Raw genomic sequence first — 14,550 nt, 5'->3', positions numbered from 1 at the left:
CTCACGCTCTTGCAGTGGTTTGCACGTCATAGACACAATAAATATGATCCAGAATGAGTCTTTACAAGCAGCGTGGTGAATTTGGTAAACCCATGTAATAAAAAAACAAACGACACGCGTCTCCTTTATATCTGCGTATACGAATATTTTTTATAATTTGTATTTCAAAATTTTATGCAAACAATATTTACATAAATTAATATAATAATCAGGGGAGTCTTCCCCTCCAGTATTTTTATGTTTCATCATTATCAACCAATATCCGGCCTAACCCCTCTCATTCTGAAAAGGGTTAGGGGCTACAAAACAATTCAAAATATACTCAATGAATAACCTAATTATTATATATTATATAAATTATGTTTTAAATTTTGTGACATATCTTCATATTAGGTTCACTTACAAATAAAAATAATTGAAATAGAAAACTATTTCTGAATAATTAAATTGTTCTATTTCATTACCATAAATAGTTATCTCATAATTCCATTTAAGGTCGTCGTCATCAACCCATATTCGGCTCACCGCAAAGCTCAAGTCTTCTCTCAGAATGAGAGGGGTTAGGCCAATAGTCCACCACGGCGGCCCAATGCGGATTGGCAGACTTTACACACGCAGAGAATTAAGATAATTCTCTGGTATGCTGTTTTCCTCACGATGTTTTCCTTCACCGATTGAGACACGTGATATTTAATTTCTTAAAATGCACACAACTGAAAAGTTGGATGTGCATGCACCGGACCGGATTCGAACCCACACCCTCCAGAATCGGAGGCAGAGGTCATATCCACTGGGCTATCACTGTGCCATATATGGTATATACTGAGATTAAATGATGAGAATGATGATGTGTACTAACCTTAAGAACATAGAACTTTTAAGACTTCGTCTAAGCAGTTGTGCCTATTTGATTTGCATAAAAAAACCCGTCCAAAAACTTGAATTAGGAATACTAATTTTATTGCTGAGCCGCTATCAATTTTCATATTTATCATTGATTTATGCAGATCGTCTGACGCTGGGTTTTTAATCAATGAGAAGGATTGTGGTATGGCTGACTTATGGTATGGGCATTAGTATGCGAAGGGCCTGCTAAATGTTTTTGCCTGATATCGATAAAGATACAGAATAAATGAAATAAATATAAATTAAATAACCAAAATAGAGAAATGCCAACAGAAGTTCTGCAACAAGTCCAAAGGAGGAAGCTCGAATACCTGGGTCATGCGAAACTCCAAATATCACCTGCTCCAGCTTATTATCCAGGGAAAGATAAAGGGGAAACGAAGGCCTGGTCGTAGACGTACATCTTGGCTCAAGAACTTACGCCAATGGTTTAATACCTGATGACCTCCGATGGGAAATGGCACTATAAAGAAAGATATATATATAAGAAGAAGAAGAATAAAGAAGAAGAAAGATATATATATAAGAAGAAGAAGAGTAGAGCAATAAAGACATCGACAAATAATTTGTCTCTAAGTAAGTGTAGCTAAGAATATAATTGATGATTATTATTATACATATTTTATGTAAGTTACCTGAGATTTTTTTCAATTTTCTACGTGTGTGAAATCTGATAATTCGCATTTGGCTAGCGTGGTTGACTCGTGCTCAACAGTGAGTTGAGTATGGTTAGTTAATAATAATGATGATGAATTTATGTAAGCCACCAAGGCAGATGGAGACACCCAGGCTCATCACACGGGAGGGAAAGTGACTTTCATTTCTGCATCTCCATTCAATGCCACGCGACTTGCACCCCTTGACCGTCAATTAATAAAAAGTTTTGATTATAAAAAAATAAAAAAGTCATTTTTAACTTACAATAGTTTACAAGCAGATTTATAATTTTTTACGCAATGATAACATTTTTAAATAGGCAATTGGTATGGCTTACCAAAGGTCATTATCAACCCATATTCGGTTCACTGCTGAGCTCGAGTCTCCTCTCAGAATGAGAGGGGTTAGGCCAATAGTCCACCACTGCTCTGCGTGTGTGAAATCTGCAGGACTTCACACATGCAGAGAATTAAGAAAATTCTCTGGTATGCAGGTTTCCTCACGATGTTTTTAACATAAAATTTGTTGGAAAGTTGCGAGTATATGGGTCATTATTTAAAAGTTACGGCAAATATTTTTTTAATAATAAAAATTCCATTGAATCATTTAATATATTATAAATAAGTATTGCAATCAATCTTCTGACAACCGTTAGCGGGGTCGGGTTTTTCCAACGGCTTGACCGATTTCCGTGAGCCTAAGTGTCTCGCGAGCGATACGAACGGTGCCTCGACGAGCAACCACAGCGGGAGAGCCGTTGCAAACGATATCACCGTCACACAGAGAAGCAAAGTTAGCTGAAAAAAAAACAAAAAGTTATAGGCTGATAATAGGATCTGGAAGCCGTGATAGCCCAGTGGATATAACCTCTGCCTCCGATTCCGGAGGGTGTGGGTTAGAATCCGGTCCGGGGCATGCACCTCCAACTTTTCAGTTGTGTGCATTTTAAGAAATAAAATATCACGTGTTTCAAACGGTGAAGGAAAACATCGTGAGGAAACATGCATACCAGAGAATTTCCTTAATTCTCTGCGTGTGTGAAGTCTGCCAATCCGCATTGGGCCAGCGTGGTGGACTATTGGCCTAACCCCTCTCATTCTGCTTAACTAATGCAAACTAATTTCCTTCGATTGGACTTGTATTAAACTATTGCCCCCGATAAAACTTGTGGGGGGCTAGGTGAACTCACACATGGAAAATATTTAACATCAAATAAATAATCAGTACATATAAAAAGTGTCTATGATTTCAAACTAGCGGACGCCTTCGACTTCGTCCGCGTGAAATTTAGTTTATCACAAATCGCTCGGGAACCATGGCCTTTTCCGCAATAAAAAATAAGAGTAAAATCTATTTCTATTCCAGATTTCAGTCAAATCGCTTCAGTAGCAGCGTACGAACAAAACTTTCGCCTTTATAATATTAGTGTGATATTTGATAGGTAACAATAAGAATATGTCGTAAAGTATTTTTCTCCCTGCTACCCCCAATTTTCTATGAAACAAAATTACATAGCAGAACATTTTGTCGGCATCACCGCAAAAAGCTAGCCAAGCTACTCCACGGATCGCACAAATGCACAATTATTTCTTGTTTAACTTCACTAAATATATTAATTTATCTATATGTACAAACATTATATTTTCGACATTGTATATGTATTATTTTTTTTAAATAGCTTACGTTGTTTATTAAGCGACTCAATGAAATTAAGACAATTAGTCGCTTTTGTTCGCCTCAGTTTCGACGCACTAGCGACCTAACTCTATTAGAAAATCTTTGGTTCCAACAATTTTGCCATGAAATACAACTTTGCCAGCTAACTATAAAGGATAATAACTTTATGGGTACATAATTTAGATGAGACATTTTACGAGAATATACATTTTAGTGAAATAATAATTTATTATTTTAAATACCAATCGTAACACGTAGGTTTTAAGATATTTATTTTTAAACATTACGTCATTATTATACGCACATCATTATAATAACATCGTACCTCGTAAGTAGGTCAAAGACGTACATCTAATATTAAAATAACATAAAATTGAAAATTGGAAAAACTCCCGAATGTCATGAAATTATTAATTACACTCTCGATCAAGTCATCAATATTCTCTCATTGCGCTTTCATTTGAGACCGACTCGAGTATATTTGCAGACATTCGGTTGTTCTTCCCCACTTTCACACCCCACAACTTTTAAACGGCTCAACCGATTTTCATCAAACATATTGTCTAAGAACACTCGCCCATAAGTCACCTTTCATACAAAAAAAAACTAAATTGAAATCGCTTCACCCGTTCGAGAGTTATAGTGCCACAAACAGATTGACAGACAGACAGACACGTCAAACATATAACACCCCTCTTTTTGCGTCGGGGGTTAAATTGTCGGGAACTAACACGACGTTCGTCTCGCTTTCATAATCTGAAAGTAGAGCCAGTATCTCCAAATCGCTATCATCACTATCACTGAATAATATCATGATCATTTTAATTTCCTTTTTATAAACTTTTATTCAAAAATAATGCAACAATCCGAACAATTTTTTAAATTGCAATTTAAGATTGTTTACACCGATCTATGGATATGTATGTATATCAAAATGGTCGGGTAGGTTATTGACACGCAAAAATTGGACATTTTCAAACAAAGGCCTATCTTTAATCTGTGATCAGTCCTCCCAAAGATAGATGGATTTTTAAGATAGCAAACTCTATCCGAGGATAGCTTATTAGCATGTTTTATTTAAGAAATGGATTGATATATCAATCCCTGATGTATACTTTACCTTTCTTTAAATATTTTGGATAAATCACCATCAAGCCTCACGTAGGGCCGGTTTAGGTTATAAAGATTGGCAATTTAGTTTACCAAATGGGTTGGTACACATATGAAACCGACAATTTATTTCCAGTGATGTAGATCACTAATTGTGATTGCGTTTCGGTTTTCAAATGGACCCGGTAATTCAGAGCAAATGTACAGCAGATCAATATTTGCAATTAGATTAGATAGAGAGAATGATAAGTCATTATACTTCCCTTGAATATACACATAATCGAACACAAGGTTTCTTATTCGAACTGTTAAAGTGTGCAACGCCCATCCAGCATCTGTGTTTTCTACCACCTCCAATCTAAAGATCTTCCAGGCAAGAGTTAATAAGCACTTTCTAGGCAAACCTGTTCGTATTCCTCATCATTGCTATCCATCAGGCATTATTGTAGTCAAGCGTAAACTATTATTAGCGCAAGTTTTATTGACTATAAAATATTGTTACCTGATGCAGCATGGTTTGTGTCAGCAGGCTGGTGCGCAGGGACACGAATAGTCTGAGGTAGGGCAGGTGGATGACGTACACGCAGTAGCTCAAGCGGCTCGGAATAGTCCAGGCCTTCCACTCGAATACTCTTCTATAAATATCTGTATTTTTTTTATTTATTATTCAACAAAAACACATTTAAATTAAGCCTAACCATAGTGCAACACAAACCACAGTTGGTTTTACTGTGCACAGGTTATTATCATATAATACAATATTTAGGAACAAAAGTAATTAACAAACAGAAGAGGATAAATACCAAGAATAATCATTAAAAAGTGTGAGTGAACCGGTGCTGCGACGCTACACAGGCTGTCCCAAAAAATAATTCTTTAGTTTCCGCTTATGTACGTATACGGAAAATCGTTAAAGATTGTTGGAACAATATATTCCAGCCTTCGCTTACCATACCCATTTATGAAGTTCGGTACATACAATTTAGATTTTTTTGAACTTCTTAGTTGCAGTTTTGAAAATTTGATATTATTAGCATTATTAAACAATAATAAATGTTTTTTTTTGTCAACAATATCATGATCTTTTCAAGTCTTTAGTATGTGTCCTGGGCATGAAATACTGATTCTTTCTTCTAAGAAAGGAGACCGACCATTTTGGGATCAGCACGTCACAAAAAAGAAATAAATGACAAATTATGCTTTTTAATAAATCAAAGTCACATAGAATAATTAGGATTCATAATTTTTGATTTTCTAAATGTATGGATTTCTTGAAATCTTCAAATCTGGACCCAGAAATGTATAGAAAATGAGGGCCCAGTATTTGTCGTGTAGTAGGACTATTATAGTCCTACTAAAGGACTTTGGGATTTAACCAATGCACTTTATAGACTCCCTCCCATCTTAGATTCTTTAATAATCTAGCTATAGATAAGCTAGATCCGGGTCTAGAGTTTTTTTTCAGTTTTTTCTATAACACAGTAAAAAATACTTGTATAAATATAAACTTTATTACTTGTTTGTTGTTTCGGGCGGAAAAAAACAGGTAGATAAGTTTAATAAGTATTTTCTGTCTAGATGTCTAGTTGCAATAAGGTGTAAATAAGTTGTTGTGATTTTTATGAAAAAGAACTGCATTTTGTTGTAATAATACATTGTAAAAAGAGGCATGTTTTTGTGCCAAAGAGCATTAGCAAAATAAAAACTACAATTAATTTATAAGCGACTGTTGAATCCAAAAAGTAACATGTATCAAAACATCGAATATCTACGAGTATACTGTACTTCACTATAAAATGCTTTGTAGGATCGATTTGAATATAATTTTGGGTTTGACTTTTACTTGAAAGAAGAATAAGTTATTAATTATTATTGTAAGTAATTATTTGATCTCCTATACAAAGTTCTTCAAAATATCCTGAGAACAGAATCTGGTTTCAAGGTAGGTGTAGGTTTTCTGTCAGACTATCTGGGTGACGTGGATGATTCGTCCGTTTTTACAGATAATATTGACGTAGATCATTTAATTCCTAATCATAATGAACTTCCGAAAAGTAATGCTTGCTATTACATTGAAAATGAATACAATGGTATCTTAAGTTATCTTATCCCAATAACTAAGTATACAAATGATGGCCAAAATACTGGCTGCTTTTCTGCGTTTGACAGCCAGGCTGATCATTTGCGCAAAAAATGAGCCAGTCCTTCTGTCACCAGTCGAATTTTGGCACTGCTACTCCATGGTCCAAGGATCCCCACAGATAACGGAACAATTATCTAACTCTCAGTCATAAAAGGCATACTTGTTACCATATACCGTTTTCAGCTTTTTCTGCTACGGTCTTGATTCTGTCTCCCTGATATGATGCGGATCCAATGTTCCACACTAGGGCGCGCTCCATTTCCCAGGGAACCAGCGTCAATCTATCAATGCTTGCTTCTATTCAATAATAACTTACTTTCCAATTTAAAGATCGTTCCACATATGAGGCCTGCCACGAGGATACCAAAGGTTGGTTTGACAAGAGCTCCATACAGCACTCGTATGTAGAGAGGGTCTCGGGGAGCGTCGCGGTAGAACACACTTCCAGACAATATAACGACAAACAGTAGCGGTAGAAGGGCCCAGTAGAGGTACCTATAATTCTAAAAAAGCATTTTTTGGGAAAAAAGCGTATTTATTGTACATACGTAGGTTTTAATTGAGCAAGTTCCAAAAAAAATTGTAAATCAAATAAATTGGAATACATACATTTTCGGTAACTTTGCATAAAAAATTTTTGGACACATAGAATTGAGTGTAGATTTCAGGTTTTCGGTTGGTGGGAGGCTTCAGCCGTGGCTAGTTACCACCCTACCGACAAAGACGAACCTCCAAGTAATTTAGCGTTCCGGTATGATGTCGTGTAGAAACCGAAAGGGGTGTGGATTTTTATCCTCCTCCTAACAAGTTAGCCCACTTCCATCTTAGATTGCATCATCACTTACCATCAGGTGAGATTGTAGTCAAGGGCTAACTTGTAAAGAATAAAAAAGGATCAGTTTCTTTGTAAGGTCTCAGTGTAGTCAATGGTTTTCTCCCTAAAAGTTAGTCGGGTCATCTGCTTATTTTATCAACTATTATTATGAATAAAAAACTTACTCTATACTTGGTGACATCAATGTCTAGCTCCTGGAGCCTGTATACGAGATATCCCAGCGCCAGCCCCACCACGTAGCTAGCGACGTTGGCGTGCCCCATCTTGTACGTCTCATTGAATGATGGATCGCTCTCGAATAAAGTGCGGGCTTTGCTAAATCGAATAAGATAAAAGCTATTTTGACGGTCGATTAACGCACAGTGAGCAGAGATGCCTATTTACTCTTGCCTTGAAGGTGCTAAAACCATACGTCAGGGAACACTTCTGTGTTTCCTGACACTTTATGGATTCCAAATACGTTATTAATCTTCAATTTAGAGAATTTCCATAATTTTAGATAAAGCTGGTAGTATTTTTATAGGTCTATAATTATTGACACAGTCTTTATCTCCACCCTTTTGGATAGGGATTATGAAGGCTTTTTTGAAAACCTTAGGGAAGGTACCAGAGGAGAAGGATAGATTGCAAATATGAGTCATTAGAGGAGCTATTACCGATACATTAATTGCGATTACTCTAACAGGCATACCATCCCAACCAACTAAAACATTATTCTTAAGACTGTTTATAATGTTTTCTATTTAATTTTGATCAAAAAACTGATAGACATTGGATCCAAAGTATTGTAATGGTGGCCCCATGAATCCATGGCCATCCTTAAGTAGACAGTTGATATCATTGAACTTTTTAAATTAAACTTAATTTAACAAGCACTAAAAATTTTCAATTTTACCGAATGAGTGTTTTTGCTATTACTACTACTATTTTGGCTACTAATTGCTACTTTACCACTGGCCTGTTGTTCAAGTCTATGGGTTCAAATCACGAGATTCTGAGTTCGAGTCCTGGGGTTCAGCTATCAAATGGAATATTTCTTCTAAAACAGAAAGGCCTGGCCCTGTAGAGGGCAATTGACGATGATGATGCTAATGACTATCAGTAAACATACATACTCGGGCCCCAATATCAAGATGGCGTCAAGATCTCGCACGTAGATGTGAACAGCGTGTATCGTGATGCCGAGGAAGAAGAGCATCGTCAGGGTGGCTGACCTGTTCACCTTGCTTCGTAAGGCCATGCATGTTACCAGGCCTAGCACGAACATTTGCATGTCCACTCCCAAATACCTGCATGTGATGGCATAGATTGAAAATATGGGTAATTTTGTAATTCAATTCGTAACCTTCATCCCAAAAATATCCTATATATTAATAGTTGAATATAAATATCAGTGATATGACCTCTGCTTCCGATTCCGGAGGGTGTGGGTTCGAATCCGGTCTGGGGCATGCACCTCCAAATTTTTTCTCCTCAGTTGTGTGCATTTTAAGAAATTAAATATCAATTGTCTTAAACGGCGATGGCAAAACATCGTAAGGATACCTGCATATCTGAGAATTTTCTTAGTTCTCTACGTGAGTGAAGTCTGTCATTGGATAGCGTGGTGGACTATTGGTCTTAGAGGAGACTCAACAGGAGGTCTGAACAGTCGAATAATTGCTAATTGCTAATGATGATGAATTATTACTCTTGACGTACCACGCCGCAGCGATGCACTGCGTGTTGTAGAAGTAGTTGTTAATATAGAGCAAGTTCTGCCACCAGCGGCTCCTGCAATGAGACCTCACCAACCCTGCCGATACCTTAAAATACAAATATTTTCGTGATTAAAAAAAAGGTATTCGGATGCGTGGTATGTCAATACTGAGAGACTTATCCTACTAATTTTATAAACGCGAATGTTTGTATCTCAGACCAATTATAGAAGGACCTGTATCGCACTCATAGTCACGAACATAATTGTCTGTCATTTTCTGAGGAAAACGAGCTTAGATTTTGTATATATCTTATACTAAACAAGAAGTTTTTGTTTTTTACACAATTTAATTACACAAAAAGGTATTTTTACGGAGCTCTTTAACCAACGAACACGATTACAACTATTTAACATCGATTCTATAGAGACCGTTTTTATAATCGCATTAGATCGTTGATCATATACTTTGACAGAAAAGTAACGTCTAGTGAGGCAGGTCCTATACAATAATTGGTCTGAGGTTTGTATGGATGTTTGGATGTTTGTTACTCTATAACGCCGCTACTACTAAAGCGATTTAGCTGAAATTTGGAATGGAAGTAGATTTTACTCTGGATTAACACGTAGGCTACTTTTAATCCCGAAAAAATCCATGGTTTCCCGAGATTTGCGAAAACTGATGACTTTGATGATATGAATGTTTGTTACTCTTTCACGCCTCAACTACTGAACCGAATTAGCTGAAATTTGGTATTAAGATATATTATAGCCTGGATTAACACACAGACTACTTTTTGTCCCGGCAAAATCCATGGTTCCCGAGGGATTTGAAAAAACTAAATTCCACGCGGACGAAGCCGCGGGCGTCCGCTAGTTCAGAATAAGACAGGTTCGTTGTTTGTACCAAAACACCACTGACGTTGGGGTCCTAAGGTGCTGGAATGGTAACCCCGCAGTAGATAGCGTAGTGTTGGGCGATCTCCCACTAGGTGGACTGACGACATCAAGCGAGACACAGAGATTCGCTGGTTGAAGGCGGCTCAGTATCGTGATGTTTGAAAGTCCCTACAAAAGGCCCATGTCCTACAATGGGCATCCATCGGCTGATATGATGATGATGACGACTAATTTTTGTAAGTAGGTAAATATATGAATTGGTATTAATTATTAAGCTTCTGGCTAATGTGAAATCATCTTCGATTTTTCTAAAATGAATCTAGCAAGATGTACCTCCCTTCGAGGTCTCATTTTAGCATGCTACTCGAATGCTTATTCAAAATGGGTTGAGATCTTGCAAAAGTTCTCTTTTTAAAATACAACTACCTCAGTGACAACTACGGTCATCTTATGTTTTCATTTTCTACTATTTTTATTACAATCTAACGATGATAATGATATCCTGGACTAAAAACTGACTAAAAGGAAATGAATAATTTAAATAAGTGTAATACCATTTCGTTGTGGTGTGGATTATCGAGAGCGATTAGGTAAGGCCACGTGCAGTGGACCATGATGACGCCAAGCAAAATGAGACATCTGGAAGAAATAAAATCAATCAATACAATAAAGTCAAAAACGAAATTTCTTTATTGATTGAAAATTTTCATTAATTTTGAATAGCGCTTGTGGCTCTAATTCTTTACCTTATTGTACTCGTAAAAAAGGGACAACTTCTTCAAGAAATGTATTGGAAAGCTTAGATTACTTTAAATCAACTATGTTATTAAACAATGACTTTGTCGTACTAAAAATCCTCTCATATATCCCCACATCGATAATAGTGTGCTATCGAGGTGTGTGAGTTGTAACTTTGAGAATACTTTTTTGGATTTACATGTAGATGTCTATTTGTATTAGTTCTATTGAGCACCTAATCATTTACACAATTGCATGTAAACCCTTTTAAAAAGGAGATTGATCCAAAAAATTTACACAGTCAGGGTTTGAGCTATTTCTATTATTTGCATATCAACATTTAAAAATATAATTTTAGATAAATTGTGCAATTATAAGTTTCTTAGACGTGCCCTTTAATAATATCGTTTATCGTCGCACTGTTCAGATATAATTTTCCTCGCTGGTTGATTTACATTTTAATTAGTCGTGATTAGAAACATATAGGTAAATTAAACTAACCTCTGTAAAAATAAATATCTGTAAAAATAAATGTGTATTATGGTTTATGTATTAGTGTTTAGTTATTTGTATGTATGTATATGTACAATATTATTACGTACACACCACCTACAGTTGTCCTAATAAGTTCCTAAGCCTAAGGTTGCCTGGAAGAGATCGCTACTAAGCGATAAGGCCGCCTTTTGTATTCTACTTTTTCTTGTGTTTCTGTTTTGCTTGTTTTCTTTTATTTTTGTGGTGTACAAATAAAGTGTATTAAATAAATAAATAAAAATAAATAACCTCAAGAAATGTAATCCTTGAAGTCTCTGAAACCGCTCATCATTTGTTGTATTTTTAACTAAACTCTGCCAATTTCTTCTAATTGAAAAACAGTATAACGCACTTCGATCTGTAAAGGTTTTACTAGTAGATAATATTTAATTGATAACGTCGGTAATGTATAGCTGAACTAAAATACTTTAATTGCTTTTGAACTTTTGTCCTGATCTTTTCCTGTTTGTATCATTATTATAATTTACATTTTAATTTTTATCGAAGTGGTTATTGTTAAGGTAAAAAGATTTATATTAAAAATAATAAGTTTACTACCATTTTTGATATTTATTTATCAGAAATTTAACATAACTAACCTATAATCTCAATAAAAAAGCTAAATTTTAAGATAAATAAGTTGCTAGTTTAGTTAAAAATCAGCCATGAATTAATTAGCTTTTAAGAATATTCCAAAACTTACTTTCTTTAACAGTTGATGTACATTTGGTATCGTAAATGCTTCCGACAGCATTTAGGAGAAGTATTGTAAGTAATACTACTGCTACTAATATGTCACTGGTATCCACTTCTAAACTGTGATCAGCAAGAGCATGGCAAAAATGGCTTTCCACTTTCGTCTTCAACTTATAGTCCTTCCAAACAGTATCGTTAAGGCATTCCTCAAGGGAGTCCGCTCTCACCGGAACTCCTGTTCGTATATACCTTTGGCAATTCTGAGTGACACAAACGCCGTGTCTTAATTTAGTATAATTGAAATGTGTAGCGGTCGCTTCTGAATACTCCTAAAAATATAAAAAAATCTGCGTTGGAATGTACCAAAAGTAAACTTTTTCTTGCCACGAACATTACCTTAACAACTCTTCAAAATATGTTTGATATGATATGTTTTTAGCAGATAAATTACTGCTGAAATTCAGCAGTTGCTTGCTTGTTTTTATCAGGACCATCAGCTTTCCGAATTGGTAATATAGTTGTTATCGTACTACAATACATCGATTTGGTTTTTATTCCTCTTGTACCTTATATACCTCTGTATTCATCACCAGGTGGACTGACGACATCAAGTCAGTTGCAGAGAGTCGCTGGATCCAGGCGGCTCAGGATCGTGATGTGTGGAAGTCCCTACAAATGTTCTGCAGTGGACGTCGATCGGCTGATATGATGATGATGGATTGTAGAATGTATGTAATTAAAATTTGTGCACTATATTTTTATGCGTACTATATTTGTAGGCTTAATTTTCACAGTCGATATTACCTGTATTAAATTAAGTAGATCGCTGGGTTCGTCAGACACCAGATTAAAGTTCACGGTACAATATAAATCAGAAGATCTTTGCAAACACCCTGTATAATTGTCCACGTGGTATATGGGAGGCATGCGGCTATGCTCAGTATCTGGAAGTAAATATTTATAAAAGCTGAGCTGCAACGTGGCAAGATTCAATAAAACAAACTACAGCAAACAGCAAGAACTAGCTCATGACCAAGGGCTCCGTTTGGGTTCGATATTAGTCGAGCATACTCCAACGTTGTATTACGTAAATTAATATTTATAATACTCGTGATAGTTTAAATTCTCAAATAGGAATAATTTGTCTTACTGTCATTAGAATAATTATATGTTCAATATATCACTTAACCACTTACCGTTCAAATAATATATCACGCCATAACATTGTTCTAGAAGCATAATGAACAAAACACTGAGAGTTAAAATCATTGTTTTAACAATTCCTAATCAAACGTTGCTCTAAGTTAATTTTGAGGGTAGCACCTCCTCAAAATATATAATCTACCTTCGACTTGATTAATGCGAAATATTTTGAACATAGCCACACCCTAAGAGATCACCAAGTCGATTGAAGTATTTGTATAGTACTCAGGGAAACAGTATTTTAAATGCATTTGTATTTAAATTGCGGAAATTGTTCACTACTTTGAAGAATTTATTAATAAATACTATTAGGAGGTACCTATAAGGCGGCTATAATCTTTTAAGATGTTGAAAACCTCTTATGCGTAGGTACAGCTATAAAATATTTTTTTATCTAATTATAATATTTCTTAATTAACTGCTATAGATAACCTTAACGGATTTTTACCTTTTTCGCGTTTACCAGGAAATTAACTACTACTAAAACTAATTCTTCTCATAACACATCGCAAGGCTTCAAACCTTAAAAGGGGTTAGAACAACATAACTGGGGCAGAAAGTTTCCCAGCGATGTACCCGATCAAGGAGGCAATGCCCGACCTCTTCGGGAAGTGATGACCAAGATAACTGAGGCCCTAGGTACTACCTACTGACCCTATCAAAATGCCTCAGTCCAATAGGGACTGAATAAACCCGACCAAGGATTAACCAGTAGTAGACCAGCTAAGCCTAGATGCCCGCCTTAACTGAAAGGAGATGACCCAAACATCATACTAAGTCCTGACTGGCACACTAAGTACTACCTACAAACCCATAGATAAAGATGTTTCAGCCCCAAAAGGAGCTGGAATATCACCAGGGAGCTAGTTCCCTCGTGTCTTACTCGACCAAGGAGAACCAGCAGCAGACCAGCTAAGCCTCGAGGCCTGGCTCAACCGAGAGGAGATGACCCAAACATCATACTAAGCCCTGACTGACACACTAAGTACTACCTACTAACCGATAGAAAAAGATGTTTCAGCCCCGAACGAAGCTGGATAACATCACCAGGGAGCTAGTTCCCTTGTGTCTTATTCGACCAAGGAGTAACCAGTAGTAGACCAGCTAAGCCTAGAGGCCCGGCTAAACTCAGAGGAGATGACCCAAACATCATACTAGGCCCTGACTGACGCACGTCGATTCACAAAATTAACATGCCTGAATCGACTGTTTTTTTTTTTTTTGTTTTTTTTTATAAATATAAATATACTTAAACAATACACATCACTATCTAGCCCCAAAGTAAGCATACAGAGTAGCTTGTGTTATGGGTGCTAAGATAGATAATTATAATATTAATATACAATTATATACTACATATAAATACTTATATAATGTATTAATACACACAGACACTGGAAAACACCCATGCTCATCACACAAATATTTTCCAGTTGTGGGAATCGAACCCACGGC

The 14,550-nt window shown here is 36.1% G+C and overlaps 1 protein-coding gene across 1 annotated transcript; it reads right to left on the bottom strand.

Moving 5' to 3' along the window:
* Positions 1–2,044: 2,044 nt before the first annotated feature.
* On the bottom strand, positions 2,045–13,131 carry LOC112044860 (O-acyltransferase like protein-like). The gene is made up of 10 exons (XM_052887970.1): positions 13,089–13,131; positions 12,697–12,836; positions 11,900–12,221; positions 11,624–11,658; positions 9,030–9,133; positions 8,444–8,617; positions 7,493–7,643; positions 6,810–6,996; positions 4,853–4,995; positions 2,045–2,360 (listed from the first exon to the last, which is right to left on the bottom strand). The coding sequence occupies exons 1-10, from the start codon at positions 13,129–13,131 to the stop codon at positions 2,178–2,180; spliced, it is 1,482 nt and encodes a 493-aa protein (XP_052743930.1). The 3' UTR covers positions 2,045–2,177.
* Between the last annotated feature and the right edge of the window lie 1,419 nt (positions 13,132–14,550).

Source organism: Bicyclus anynana, chromosome 20, assembly GCF_947172395.1.
Source record: "Bicyclus anynana chromosome 20, ilBicAnyn1.1, whole genome shotgun sequence".
Taxonomy (NCBI): domain Eukaryota; kingdom Metazoa; phylum Arthropoda; class Insecta; order Lepidoptera; family Nymphalidae; genus Bicyclus; species Bicyclus anynana.
Note: the sequence above shows the minus strand (reverse complement) of the source record. Positions and strands in the feature narration are given on the sequence as shown.

Bases quoted from the DNA above. Each gene is read 5' to 3' on its own strand.
- LOC112044860 (XM_052887970.1), bottom strand. From the start codon at position 13,131: ATGCTTCTAGAACAATGTTATGGCGTGATATATTATTTGAACG. The intron at 6,997-7,492 runs GTAAGTTTTTTA...ATGCTTTTTTAG, and splicing joins TTGATGTCACCAAGTATAGA to AATTATAGGTACCTCTACTG. The intron at 2,361-4,852 runs GTAACAATATTT...TTTTTTTTTCAG, and splicing joins CACAAACCATGCTGCATCAG to CTAACTTTGCTTCTCTGTGT.